Raw genomic sequence first — 15571 nt, 5'->3', positions numbered from 1 at the left:
GTGATTCGCCAGTTTCAGAGAAATGGTTAAGCTTAGCCACAACAGTTTATTCACAGCTTCCTTCCTCCACCTTGAAGGTCTCATGGCTTCCCTCATTTTTCTGGTTCCAGGCTGTGGCAGCGATCCCTGCAGTGGCTGCTGAGGGGTCAGTGGTCCCAGTACTTTGACGCTATGGAGGACATTCTCAAGGTAACTAGGTTGGTGGCCAACAACCTTTCTTGGCGGGAAGCAGACGGAGCATGATGGTGGGGGAACCCTTTTGGCCTCTGTGGCCTTAGGCCCATGTGGTCACCGATGTGTACCTGAAGGGTTGTGGTGCTCACTGTGGATCTACATGTATTGACCTTTTGTTGCCAATGCAATGCTGGTGGCATATCATTAGACTGGAGTTGCAGGCGATCAGTTTGTCCCTGATGGCATTTGCGGCTTCTCTCAAGGGGAAATGTGTCCTTGTTCTGATGGGCACCAGTGGCCATGCACTTCCTCAACTAGTTTTGCTTGAGGAATTCCTAGAAAAGGGTGCACTTTGGGAATGAGTTTCTGGTGGAGTAGATCTTTGACCTCCACTATGCGTTTCCTCGGATGCCAGTCATCCCGTGAGTTAGAGGATTTGAGCCACCATGATATTGATCACCCCAGACTGGACGAGGAGATAATTGTACTCGCAGCTCCTGGACTTGACCATCTGCCCACCTCTCTGGCTGCCTCGGCAGCCAGACCTCTTTTCCCAGTCGGAAGGTCGGGTTTTCCACCTTTACCCGGATTCCCTCAACCTACACATGTGGCTCTTGAGAATGAGGTATGATGACTGGGACCTCTCAGAAGATGTACTTGAGGCATTACCGGCTGCACGCAGACCTTCGGGATTGTTCTTGTGCAGGTGGAGAAAGTTTGAGGCATGGTGTAGGGAACTTGGGTTAGACCCACATCGCTTGTCACACCACTGCCGTGATTGAGTTCCTTCTGTCACTGGCCTCAGCAGGCCTTCAGATTGGAAGTCAAGGGCTTATTGGCAGCTTTGTCTGTGTTCAAGAGGTCAGTGGATCAGGGATCCTTCTTCACGGTTCCAGTAATGACCCAATTTCTGAAAGTCCTTGTAAATAGGTTTCTGCCCACTTCGTTTCTGGTTCCGGACTAGGACCTCAAATTGGTATTAACCTTTTCGAAGACTGCTCCAATTGAGCCCATAGATTTGTTTTGTGTCAGGTTACTTACCATGAAAGTTTTTCCTGGTGGCAATCGGGTCAGCAAGACATATGAGTGAGCTTCAGGCTCCATCTTGCAGGCCACCCTTGCTGCGATTTTTTTCAAGAAGAAAGCTTCTCTCAAGTTATATCCTAAATACCTTCCAAAAGTGATTTCAGAGGTGCACGGGCCCCAGAGCATTGATTTGCCAGATTTCTATCCGCCTCCACATCTCTCCAAGGATTTTCTGATTGCTTATTCTTTTTTCCTAGATTATTCACTGCCCTCACATTCAACCCCTCATTATGAATACTTGTACGCCTTTTGCAGTTCTGCATTCTCTCAGTAGCGGAGTGAAGAAAAAAGGCATAATTGTCACATGGAAGCTCCTATAAATAGGTCTGAGGCCAGACAGATGCTTGAAAATATATTTGTATGATAATGAATTCGTGGAAGGACTAATCTATCAGTAAGGACATTACCAAGAGGTACATGTGTTCTTCTGCATTAGTAGCCTTTTTGGGGATGGCATTGTAGGCCAAAGGTAGGTACCCATTATATCAAATTGCTTGCATTTAGCCATATTTCCAATTGTATCAATCTGTCCTAAGTTCCTAATAAACCCTGCCTCCTACCCCAGTGTGATTACTGGTTGCAGTCATCAATTGTTCTCAAAAGGGCAGCTCTTGGAACCCTTTGGACACTAGTCTAAAATTGGGTGGAACAGAGTCAAGGGGGCATGAGCCTCTCCATATTTATACATTTGCATTTATTTTGTTTTAGTTTGTGCATGAAAACATGTGAAATGGCCACTTCAGTGACCAGGGGCCGGCCACTGGGCTTGTGAAGGAGGTGGTAGTTTACATGACATGACTTCTTGGCCGCAGGTCTTGCTCTGAGGGCTACTGTGATGCGTATAAAGATGAAAATTCAGATTTAAGTGCCATAATGAACACAAAAATGAGTCAAGCTTGTGATGTAGTTCACTAACTTAGCCTTACAGAGTGAATGCCTGTCTGAATTGGTCTATTTCTTTAGAGCTTTCCTGAATTACAAAGTGTTTCCTGGGAAACCCAGGTGGTAAATAGTGACATCACCATATTGTACTAGTGCAATCTGTTGTGTGGCACCTAAATGCTGCTAACTAGTTCAAGGCGCTTACTAGGTTGTAGTGAATGTCACGACAAACACCAGTGGTGCCATTAGCACTGTGATAATGAAAAAGCTGTTTCAATGGCTATTTAATTCTGGATCTAGTGTTTTCCTGGTGCTGTCAAGTTGAATAGCTTATGCAAGCAGGATGGTACCTACCAGTAAGAACATAACCAATGGTAAGTATGATGTTCTTTACCTTGCTTTTAAGTTGAAATTGTTGTTTTTTATTTCGGCAAGATGCTGGGGAGAGGTGAAAGAATGGTTGCACGCTCTGAACTCTGACCAGACTATCTGTGAGACTGCACAAGGCATTGTTAGGCAGAATCCTGTGCAGTGCCCTTAGGGACCACTATACAGGGACTTGCACACAATTAAGACTACAGGTGGCAATACAAGTTGTACCTTTGGTACAAGCCTGTACTACTAGGTCAGAGTGGTAGCAGTGGCGGAGCAGCCAGGCTTATCTTGAGTATATGAGCAGTAGCAGAGATTACACAAAGGGACCACAATTACTGTGACTCAAGCAAACACTGACTCAAGGTTTCAGGTAGAAAAATATAAGTACATTTATATTTAAATCATTCGTTATAAACACAACACTTCTATTAAACTTAAATAAAAACCACACGTTAAATATACTACAACTATCCAATTCACTTTGGACAGTAAGTCTCAAGGTAAGTACCCTGTGTTTGAATGAACCGGTGTTATGAACAAAACACGTTACCGCGAATACGATTGCGATCACTTTTTGACAGTTCGGTCTACTAAATAAACGCGTATCCGTGACATGAAATGCTACCGGGGCAAAAACACACTTAGCACCTGAGATACCCAGAGGGAGTTGGAGGCAAAAATCACAGGCAATATTTTGGTTGGGCAGGCAGAATCAAACACTCAGACAGGAGTTCAAAAGTCAAAGGGCCGGAGCCAGGGTTGAAAGACACCGGGGCCTGTTGCCGAAGATCACACAGTCAGACAGTTCACGATTCAACGTAGCCAAAAGTACTTCGATATTGTCAATGTTTGGAAGTAAAAGTTATAAGGAGGAGGGAAGACCGGGGCAAGCCTTGGAAATGAAGAAAAGGGATTCACCCAGTTTCCTCAAGTAGAACACAGTACTTTGTTCCAATGGTGCAGGTGGTGCCCTGGCAGTTGTTCCTGTTGGTTTCCCGCAGACCCACGATTCCTGTAGCTTCGTTGTGAAGGAGGAAGTCTGAAGGGGGTCTGCACCACACAGGGATGAAGCTGGCAGCAGCGACGAGGAATAAAAGGGGTGCTCCATAAAAACAGGAGAGGCTCTTCAGGTGGCTATTCGGACCACTACAGCAGCGTGCAGCGATTTCGACCAAGGAAGAGGATCCTCTGGCTGAAGTTGAGCTGCTTATCCCCACCAAGCTCAAGGGAAGACGACTACAGACTGCATCTTCTCTGAATCGTTGAAGGGCAGATAGCTCAGGACTGCAAAACCCAACCGCACGCAAAAGAAAGACGATTTGGTCAAGCGGGTTTATGTTCGAGGCTAATATAATAGCCAAGAACAGTACCACGTTTATCTAATATAATCGCAGTAGAAAAGTTAGGCTAGATACCACTGCCACCAGCCAAGTCTAAATGTTAAAAGAGCGAAACAATGCTCTAGGAGGTACAGATAAAAAAGGATACGAATTAACCCTTTCCAGTACTCCATGGAAGATGGGGTGTACTGGATCTGTGGTAGATTGACTAAGTATAGTTGATGGTAACTTTACCCTTTCCAGGGGGACGGTAGTCGCCTCAGAAATGGAGTCGAGGGAAGTCTCAAAGACAACCCTGTGCCAAGGCACTGAAGGTGCTGTGTGACACACAAAAAGAAGGGGGCTACTGAAGTGGTGTACTTCAGAGTCCACAATCACAAAAGCAGGTAGAAACACATGGCAAAACACAGGTAAGAGTGGGGGGAAAGCTCTCACTCTTACCAAGTGGAAAAAAATAAACTCCAGAAGTCCAGCAAAGCTGCTGGGGGACTCACTAGGTGAGGGAAATTAGCCATAGATAAGAATTCTCCCTAATGGGCATTACATTGACTTTTTAATAAAACCTGAACACAAATGTTTGTAAATAATACCCCTTCCTCTGAAATGTCTGGAGGATTATTTAAATACAAGTAATCTGCAAAAGCTGATAAAAAAAATAACCATTTTGTTTTCCAGAAATGTCTTAAAGTATCTGAAGCAAACTTCAAGAATCGCCATTGGACCTTTGAGAATATCCTCATTAACGGTTTCTCAGTCATTGCCAGTGCTGGGCACTATTCAGTTGTACTGTTCTTCTGCGTTGGAGAATTCTGTATCTAACAAACTATCAACTGAGGTACCTCAAATATTTGCTCTTTTGAGTTATATAAAAGAAATGTGATAGATCATGCATGATGTAAGGTTTGTGTGACTATGCATTTTACATGTTTCAGATTATGTTCAATGTAAGCCATTGCTATTGATTGGTTTTGATGTAGGACATGTAGATGTATTTCTATTTAAGATTCACATGCTAGGCATATTCTGCCATCTAGTGTTCGGTCTAGAGTGGTAGAAATCTTTTACTTTCAAAGTAAAAGATGAGTATTAACAGGTGCATTCCTCGCATATTACCGCAATACTAAATGTGCAGGTACCCATTATGCTCCGAGGAGCGTATGCGCCAATGGTGTTTTTTCCTGCCATCGTATTGTCGCAGAAGTGAGTTGCAGAAAACCATTGATGGTCCAGCAGCACACCAGCTGTTAATGTGGACATGATACCTAGTTTTGAAAGTGGCGCTGACACAGAATGTAAAGGAGACATCGAGCCAATCCCCAAAACATATTAGGGACAGGTTGTAAAATTGCACGTTTTGCCCGCCCTAATGGAGAAAATGACAACTAATTGTTGGCCACATTGCAATTAAAAATTCGCTTGGGTGTGCACCCATAAGGTGTGCAGCAACTGCTTTCCAAGGGCCCACAAGCGGTAGGCCTGTGCTGCCTGTTAGAATTGAAATCAAAAACTTAAAAAGTGGTAAGTAGCAGGGCTTTGCTTTTTTATGCTATGGAGGCTGTTATGTGAGATGAAGTTGACATTAAGCACACACATGTACATTCACACATCAAGTGTACCTTTACACCTCAGAGACGAGTTATGCTGGATGCATGCAATTCTAAACAGATACTAGCAGCAGCAAGATTCTTATTGGTAGGTAAATAAGTTAGACACCGTAGTGACTAGAATACTCTAGTCCCAAGTCCCCTTTCCTGCATCCTTGTGGGCGGCCCCAGGCATGTTCTTTTATAAAGCGCTTAATACTGCGGACCAGTTTATAAGTGCGATCCTGGGATTTGCAGTTGTGTTGCTATGCGTTGTCTTCCACGACAAACGTGTGGCCCCTGAGCTATCCTCCTCGGAGGTCTTGGGTAGACACCCACCCTGCATATGTTTCTATGATTCATATATACATCCATTGGATGAAGAGGTAGAAGAAGGGGAACAGGATAATCTAGAACAAGGGAAGGGAGAATAGAAGAATACCCCATGGATTTCCCTGACATTATTGAGCTGCTTCAGTTTCAAATGTCCTAATGGGAAAATGAATATATATTTCTGAGGCTTGTGGAATCTGCTTAGATCACATGTTGTGCATAGGCCGACATCTAGTGGAAGCTGCAGAGCATTAGTTTTTCGAAACTCGAAAAGGGGCGTCGAACTAGGGCATGCCAGTAATACTATCCCTAGTGTGACATCCACTGTACCCATGATCCCTCAAGCGTATAGGACCCTCAGATTGTTTTTTTCCGCCATACTTGTCGGAAGCATAGTTGCGGAGTTCCCTGGCTTTTAGCCATTTATTATAGAATTATCAAAAAATCCCCCATCTCAAACCCCACGTTGAAGATCGACGCCGGTACTTAAGACCAAGGACGAACAGCCGTCGAGACTACTCGACAGACTTTGGGCCTCGGAAGGCCTCTGGCCTCTGCCCGGGCCTCAGAAGGCCTCTGGCCTCAGCCCTGCAAGTAGGGATAGTGGGGAGTGGACATACTCACACACACTCGGTTTCCTACATATACCTGCCAGCTGCCGGATATTAACATATGGAGAGTACTCCATTTAAATTCTGCCCGAAGTGCAACCGTAAGTTCCCCTGGGTAGATAAACATAACACCTGTAACCTGTGTCTTCCAAGGGACCACCACGAGGCAAATTGTAGAGCTTGTAAGCTCTTCAAAGCCAAGATAATTAAGGACAGCTCGACCAAACGTTGGGCCCACTACGCCAGGCAACTCGAGGCCATGGACGCAGTGGGTTCCTTCAGTGATTGCAGCAACGCCCCCGTATTGGACGGCGAGGGCAGCGGAGTGTCGTTTGGCACCCAAGCGCAAGCCCCCGACCTCTGAGGACTGTCCGGCGGGTCAGTTATGGGGACAACACCCGGCGGCAAGAGCGCTACCCACACCTCTTCCTCTAAACGCACTAACCTCACCCGGGATTCGGCATGCGTGACGAGTGATCGGCAGAAGAAGGCACTGAGAGAGCAGTCCGCTGAATTGGTGTCCTCTGGGCGTTCTAGGTCACGGTCGCCCCATGACGCACAGCAACCGCCTACGATTGCTAAGAGTGCCACATTAACTAAAGTCAGAGGTATGGTCGTCAGAAGACGAATCCGACCTCTACCCCCTGGCAGTTCGTTCGAAGTCTGCTTCTGAGATTCAACGTCCCTCTTTTAAAACTCCCGATTCTTGTGATCCCTCCCCCGAATCGCGACGACAGGCGTCGAAAGATTCAGAAAAGTCCAAGGGGGTCAGGAAAACATTCCTCTACACATGGGAAGGGGGAAAAACAAGATAAAAAGCCTCTGAACACCAGGTTCAGAAGGAGAAACACCCCAAGTCTTTAGAAAAAGTCCAAGGCCCCTGACCCTGTCACTAGGCCAAAGATTGTCCCTCCCACTCCCCAGGATATGGGATTAGAGGAGGAACCACAGCAGGAAAGGGTAATTCCCAGTTCCAAGGAATGGAACTCAGAAGACATCGACAGAGTAATGAGGAGAATGTCTTTTTTTTTTTTGTTTGTTTGTAGATTTTTACAAAAAAGACCCTAATTACTTCCAGAGCTATCACAATACCCCTGCTACCTCTGCCCCTTCGGGATCCAAAGACCCTCAACCTCCTTCTAAGAGACTCCGTACTGAGACTCCAGTTCAGGGGCTGATTTCAGACCCTTTCAGTGTTGAACCTTACCAGCAGTATGGTGAGGATTCAGAAGTACAAATACTAGACTACCAAGTCGGGGTCGATTATTATGGAGATGATGAGGACCAGGAAGAGGAGGAAGACGAGGCGGAGGCCTATAGTCTCGACTACCCTATTCCCAAGTACCCCCCACCCCTTGGTGAATGACTCACCTGTTGACAATCAGCCCTTGCTTAACGAAGTTTTAGCCAAGGTTGCAGCCCATTTCCAAATTGACACTCAGGGGGGGCCAAGAAGAGAGATTTTGCAGAGCAAATTCTAGGGGATAAAAGATCCATTGCCCAGGTTATCCCCATTCTAAAGTCTATTCAACGCAGAATCGATCCTTCTCTGCTCACCCCTAATCTTACCCGGGCAGTTAATCCACGAATAGAAAAGTTATTCAGGGCCGCTCCCTTCGACCCACTTTACATAAGGGGGTCAGCTAAAAACCCGACTCATTAGTGGTTACAACCACCAGGAAGAGGGCGGGAACACCACTAGCATCTTCAGAAGCTCCCCCAGACAAGGAGAGCAAGAGAATATATGTGCTAGGAAGGAAGGTGGCATCCACTTCGGCATACCAAGCACGTATTGCTAACACCACCATTCTGCTGGCAAGCTACAACTGCCACCAATGGGAACAGGTAGCTGACCTCATTGCCTCCGCACCAAAACCTCTAAAGAGCCAGTTGGCCCAGATTGCGTCAGAAGGAAGATCAGTGTCTGGATGCATTCTCAAGTCTAACTTCGATGCAGCAGACAATGCAGGGAGGCTGATAGCAGAAAGCACAGTAATCAAGACACGCTTGGCTGAGGCAGTCCGGTTTAAACCCGAGACCCAAGCCACCCTCATTGACATGCCGGTGGAACCAAACGTCCTGTTTGGAAAAGCAGTGGAGGAAGCGCTAAAAACGGCCAAGGACGAATATGACACCTTAAAGTCCCTTGGCCAACTAACTAATAAACACACAAATCAGCAGGGAAATAATAATTTTCGTAGCTCTTGCGGCTAAAACTCCCAGAAAGGTTCCCATTACTTTCAGAACCAAGGAACATTGTGGGGCGGCAACCAACAAGCTACCCTGGGTTTCGCCAGAGGTCAAAAGAGGGGCTGTGGTAGGGGGAGAGGCAGCCCAGGTAGAGGCGCTACACCTCCCACCAAACAGTGACGTTCCTCTCCGGGTCCCTTCCCATGCATCCCCTGTATCGGGGTGCATTTCCATCTTCACCCACGCATGGGAAGGGATCCCTTCGGACAGATGGGTGCTATCCAGAGTGTCCGCGGGATACTGTATCGAACTATTGGAACGCCCCCGCAACCATCCTCCAAGACAGAAGATACACTCCTTGGAGCACCAAAGAATCCTCCTCGAGGAGATTGCCATTCTTCTTGCAAAGGACGCAATAGAACTCGTCCTGGGCAACCAAGTAAACAAGGGTATTTATTCAACTTACTTCCTTGTGCCAAAAAAAGATCTAACAATGCGCCCAGTATTAGACTTGCACCCTGCAAACAAGTATGTAAAGCCACAAAAATTTAGCATGACTACACTCCAGGAAGTAATCCTCCTACTAAAAAGAGATTACATGGCAACATTGGATATGAAAGATGCTTATTTTCATATTTCCATGCTACCAGCGCACAGAAGATTCTTGCGCTTCAAAGTAGACAGCCAGCACTACCAGTTCAAAGTACTGCCCTTCGGAATAGCCTCGGCTCCAAGGGTATTCACCAAGGTACTGGCGGTGATGGCGGCACACCTACGCAGGGAGGCAATCCCAGTGTACCCTTATCTGGACGACTGGCTCATCACAAACATTCAAAGAACAATCAACCTCCTCTTCCAATTGGGCTTCTCAATCAACAAGAAAAAATCAAGCCTGGTGCCAAGCACCTCCAAACAGTTCCTAGGAGCTGTCCTAAACACCAAAGAGGGGTTGGCTTTTCCATCAGAGGAAAGAATTCGGAATCTGTTCCTGCAAATTCTTCAATATCAGTCTGATCGCCAGATATGCATGCGCAAAGCGATGTGTTTGCTAGGCATGATGGCATCATACATTTTCCTGGTTCCACACGCACGCCTGCGACCCATGCAGGAATGGTTGGCGAAACAGTGGTCTCGGGCAAGTGGTCAGTGGGACGATCTAGTGGTCGTTTCACCAACACTAGTACAGTGTCTTGGCTGGTGGACAAAAGAGAATCTTTCAAAGGGGAAACCCTTTTACGACCCAGAAATACAGGCCGTAGTCACAACAGACGTGTCCCTGTCAGGGTGGGGAGCACACCTCCTTCACCACACAGCTCAGGCTCTCTGGTCTCACTCAGTGGCTCAGAATCACATCAACCTGCTAGAACTTCTGGCAGTCTGTTCAGAGCGCTTTGGGCATTCGAACCCCACCTATCCAACCTGTCAGTGCAGATCCTAACAGACAGCACAGCGGCTATGTTTTACATAAACAAACAAGGGGGCACTCGTTCGCCAAATCTGTCAAAACTTGCCCATTAAATTTGGATATGGGCACTCAGACGGAACATTTACCTGTCGTCTCAACATGTTCCAGGGGATCCCAATTCACTAGCGGACGCTTTGAGCAGAAATCCCCTCCCAGAAGAACACGAATGGCGTCTACACGAAGAAGTCGTAGAAGATCTCTTCTCTCAGTTGGGTTTCCCCACCATAGACCTATTAGCCACAAGCGAAAACAGACCATGCCCAGAATTCGCATCCAGGTCCCCGAGCCAGGCTCCAAGGGGAACGCCCTATAGATGAGCTGGTCAGGGATGTTTGCCTACGCTTTTCCACCAACCCCCTCTGATGAGGAAGGTGGTCAACAAGCTACACAGGGAATCGATGACGCTCATCCTAGATGCTCCTATGTGGGCGAGACAACCATGGTTCCCACAACTACGCAGACGGGCGGTGTGCAACCCCATCAGACTCCCGTGCTGGAACAACCTACTCTCCCAGCACGTAGGACAAACAGTGCATCCTCAACCAAACTCGTTGAACTTGGCAGCATGGCTCCTGAAGTCATAGAGTTTGGGCATTTCAATTTACCCCAGAGATCTATGGATAACTTAAAAGAATCAAGAAAACCTAACACTAGGCACTGTTACTTTGATAAGTTGAAAAGATTTGTTATTTGGTGCCAGAATAAACAAATCAATCCAGTTGATTGCACTCCTTCCAATATTGTTAACTACATGCTCCACTTACTGGATGCAGGGTTGGTATTTAATTCACTCAAAGTACACCTGGCGGCGCTGACAGCCTACACCACCTCTGATAAGGTGTCATGGTGGAAGGTACCTGCTGTCAAAGCCTTTAAGGAAGTGGTGAAGAGACTCCACCCTCCAATCTCTAACCCACCACCAGGGTTGAACCTTAATGTGGTGCTTGCTAAACTCATGGGCCCTCCCTTTGAACCCATGCATAAAGCTAGTCTCAAACACCTGACTTATAAAACTGCCTTCTTAGTAGCCATTACATCCATAAGAAGGGTCAGTGAAATTCAAACTGTCGGTGCAGGATCCTTTCTTTACTGTCCATAAGGATAAACTGGTTCTACAGACTCACCCTAGGTTCTCACCTAAGTTTATTTCTAAATTCCATGTTAACCAGTCCATTGAGCTACTGGCCTTCTTCCAAGAACCCAAAAGCTCTGCTGAGGGGAAACTACTCACATTAGATGTGAGAAGAGCGGTCCTCTACTACATAGACAAGACCGCTAAGAAAGACAGATCAACTGTTCGTCTCCGTAGCTACAGGCAGAGAAGGAGATCGCGTCTCTAAAGGGGCCATCTCTAAATGGATAGTCAAATGTATCCAGCCGTGTTACTCCCTTTCAGAAAAAACACTGCGTTTTATGCCAAGGGCCCACTGTACAAGAGGTACTGGTGCCACTCTGGCTTTCATTGCAAATTTTACCCTTGGACACCATTTGCAAAGCTGCTACATGGAGCTCTATTCACACTTTTACTCAGCACTACTGCATTGACACTCATTCCAAGACAGATACTCAAGTGGGACAAGCGGTTCTAAGACATTTGTTCGCTCATGACCCTTCTCACATCCCACCTCCTTCTAACACTGCTCGCTAATCTATGCACAGCTTGTGATCTAAGCAGATTCCACAAGCCTCAGAAGGGATACATTAACCACGGTAATCCTATTTCTGATGCTTGTATCTGCTTAGATTCACATGCGCCCACCCTTCCTCCCCTCTGAGAGAAGGCGCATGGATGCTTGTAGTCTTATCTAGCTGCTTGGATATTCTATACTCAAGCTACTCGTCATGCTACCTCATGTCAGAAAAATACAATCTGAGGGTCCTACACGTGTGAGGGATCATGGGTACAGTGGACGTCACACTAGGGATAGTATTACTTGCACGCCCTAGTTCGACGCCCCTTTTTGAGTTTCGAAACACAAACTGTAATACTCTGCAGCTTCCACTAGATGTCGACCTATGCACAGCATCTGAATCTAAGCAGATACAAGCAAAACTTGAAAAGGGACGTCGACTGGGCGTGCCAGTAATACTATGCCTAGTGTGACGTCCACTGTACCCATGGTTCATCATACGTCGAGGTCCCCAAGATTGTTTTTTTCTGCCATCGTAACGGACGCTGATAGCAGAGTTAATTTCAGCTAACGCCATTTCCTTATGAAAAATCAAGACTAGTTACTCTTTCTGTCCTTTTTCCAAACCAACTTCCACTACTTCATTGACACAGTGGAAAGGATGACCGTCAATTGAAATTCCAGCTTCGACGGACCAGGCATAGGCCTTAGCAGTAGGGAGAGTGAGGGGTGGTCATAGTAGAATGCATTTTACCCTCCATTCCCTTTCTCGCCTGGCTGCCATTCCCCAGAAACATGGTGAACACTCCTTTTTTAAAATGTTGCCCCACGTGCAATAAAAAATATTCCCGTGGATAGATGAGTTCCGGGTGTGCAATTTGTGTCAAGCGCATGACCACAAGGGTCATTGTCGAGCCTGCAAGCTCTTCAAGCCAAAAACACTTTGGGACCGGAGAACTAAACCCTGGGCCTATCATGCCATGCAGGCCGATGCCACCATGGACGTGGAGGGAGCCTCCAGTGATGGCAGCTTTGCAGTCCTTACAAACAGCGAAGGCAAATGGATGCAGTTAGGTTCCCAAGTGCAGGGCCCTGACCCCAAGAGACAGGCCGGAGGCTCTGTTATGGGGACGACGCCCGGCGGTGAGAGCACTACCACGACCCCCAGCACTAAGCACACAGCCTGTGGTAAGCAATCAACATCATCGACCAAACGCCCACACACAGTGTGAAGGGGGGAGGTCCACAGAATCCCTGTCTTCTGAGCACTCAAGGGCCCAATTGCCTCATGACAGGCCCCATGAGTCTAAAGACAAACCAGATGCCGTGCCTAAAGCATCGACCGAATGTCGGTAGACGAGGCTGCAGTCCGCCCCACCGCCGAAAGTCGACCTCCCACGTCGAAAAAGGCTGTAAGCTCTAAAAACACTAGATTGTCCCACCTGGTGAAAAACCATGTCCCTGAGAGCCTGTTGAAGTCCAAACACTCTAAGAAGCACTCCTCCAAGAGCCCCAATCATAAAGAGAAGGCTAATCGGGACAAGTCAACCTCTGCTCACAAGGAGAAATGCTCTGTCCCCCAGGAGGAAGGTTGATTTGTCAGAAGCCGTAAAGAACAAAGGCCAGCCTCAAACTCTGGGCCAGCATACACCCCTAGGACAGGACTCTACCTACTCCTCAGTTCCCTGGTGTCATTCCAAGTTCTGCCACATGGACTGCTGAAGACATAGACAGGGTCATGACAAGGATGACCTTTATGTCCAATTTCTTCAAAAAAAAAAAAACACAGGCATTCCTGAACTTCCAAATCCCTCAACAGTTGAGGCTTCCACCTCCCAGCCCCCAGCTAAGAAGGCTCGACCTGATGCTCTTCCTGTTTCGAGTCCAGTCCTACCAGTCCAAAGTAATCTGTATGATGTTAACACAGACAATGAAACCTTTCAAGCGACTGATAAGGAGGAGGAAGAGGATAGAGAAGGAAGAGGAGCCAGTAGCCGATTCACCAGTTGACAATAATATGCTTATTAAAGCAGCTGAACACTTTGGAATCTAAACCCAAGAGACTCAACTCGATAAAGACGTTGTAGAAGATATATTTAGGGACAAAAAGGCTGCCACTCAATTCATTCCTATTCTACGATCTGTCCAATGAAGGATTCAACCTTACCTAGAAATACCAAACCAGACACTGGCATTTATCCCACGGGTTGAAAAACCTTTTCGCCCAGTGCCATCTGACCCTCTTTACATCATGGGCCACTTGTCGCCGCAGCTTGACATTGACATTTGTATTGAAGCACCCTGGGTCCCTGGAGTGTAAGGCCCAAAGACTAGAATGTTACCTTGTACACTTGATTTTATCTGCATTTTTTTCCATTTTGTATTTATTGCAGATTTTTCAATAACAGAAACATCAACAACCAAAAACTGAACAACCGCAACCAGACTGCCCCACCCAAACCTCCCACTATCCCCAGCCCAACCCCCAACCGATGAGCTACAGAGTAGTCAACAGGACAAAAAAAGTTCAAAAGGAAGAGCCACAGCATAATACCCGATGAGGCTTAACAAGCACCCCTTTCTACCGGTGAGGTCCCCCGAAAACACAATCATGCACAACGTCCCCAAATCAACCACTCCCTCCCATCAATACACCCTAGTCAGAGCCCAACAAAAATTAGACCGTTAAGGCCTTACAGTCTTCACTTAATAGCACAATTGTTCAATCCTGTAAAAACGAGGACATATCATTGGCAATAGCAGTTGGTTTCTCGTAAGTAAAAATAGTCAAGAGCTTATTAAACCATTCCGCTTTCGTGGGGGCCTGAGGGCTCTTCCATTTCTGAGCTAAGGCCAGTCTCCCAGCCTTCAACATCGCCCCTGCCACCCTGGAAAAAGGCGAGTCATTGCTCTCTGGTATGGGGGTACCCAATAGGATCTCCAGAGAGTGAGAGGAAGGACACATTCCCAGGATGTCCTTAATCCATCTTAGTAACTCTGCCCAATAGACCTGAATGGCCGGGCACTCGCACCACATGTGGAACCATGTTCCTCTACCAGCACTCGCTCTGGGACACATAGGGGATACTTTGGGAAACATCTTAGACAATGTAACTGGGGACTGATGCCAAGAGTGGAGAATTTTAAAATTATGTTCCATAGCTGCTGTATAGAGCTTGTCCTTAAAGATGGATCCAGACACAGAACCCCATGTAGACTTGTCAATGGTCATACCCATTCTCTCTTCCCACACCCGTTTGAATGCTTGTCTGCCCTCTATTAGCTGCGACCAGCACACCATACATTTTAGAAAGAGACCTCCTTCTAGATCCAGCTTCCACAAAAACTGTTTCAAACTGAGTCCGTGGACGGGAAAGGGGAGCTACCCAGTCAGCCTTAGTAAGAATGCCCTTAAGCCGCAGATAGTTGAAAATGGAAGGAGGATTCTACGTCAGCACTCCCGATAATTGAGCAAAATCAATAAACTTCCCCTGGGAGAACAATTGTGCAGCCCTCTCGATCCCCTGATCCGACTAGGACTGTGTTCTTCGAAAGCCTCTTGTCCCCAAATTGAGTGGAGGACCCCACAAAGAGGACAGGGTGGGGGGGGGGGGGGGGAAGGCCAGGACGAGAGCAGGTTATTATCCCTATTTGGCTTCCATAATGCCCAAAGAACCGATAAAATTGGATGGGCCCTGACAGCTGCCGGTCGGGAGCGCGGGGGAACCAAAGCAAGTCCCTGACCTTGTAAGGGTGAACCTGCACATCCTCTACATAAGCCCAGTACGTCCTAAGGTCATCCCGTAAGTGTTCTAACATAATCCGCATCTGAGCTGCCTTATAATATAACCAAAAGTCTGGAAGGCTGAACCCTCCGAGTGCCTTTGGAAGGGTTAGAGTA

At 47.0% G+C, this 15571-nt stretch overlaps 1 protein-coding gene across 1 annotated transcript in view; it reads left to right on the top strand.

The window, feature by feature from the left end:
- SMG1 (SMG1 nonsense mediated mRNA decay associated PI3K related kinase) overlaps positions 1-15571 on the top strand; it is a 2768248-nt gene that overhangs the window by 826173 nt on the left and 1926504 nt on the right. The window contains exon 28 of the mRNA XM_069647131.1: positions 4533-4692. Coding sequence (XP_069503232.1) covers positions 4533-4692 — 160 coding nt within the window. The remainder of the gene's footprint in view (positions 1-4532; positions 4693-15571) is intronic.

Source organism: Ambystoma mexicanum, chromosome 2q, assembly GCF_040938575.1.
Source record: "Ambystoma mexicanum isolate Mex_15411 chromosome 2q, UKY_AmexF1_1, whole genome shotgun sequence".
In the NCBI taxonomy this organism is placed as follows: Eukaryota; Metazoa; Chordata; class Amphibia; order Caudata; family Ambystomatidae; genus Ambystoma; species Ambystoma mexicanum.
Note: the sequence above shows the minus strand (reverse complement) of the source record. Positions and strands in the feature narration are given on the sequence as shown.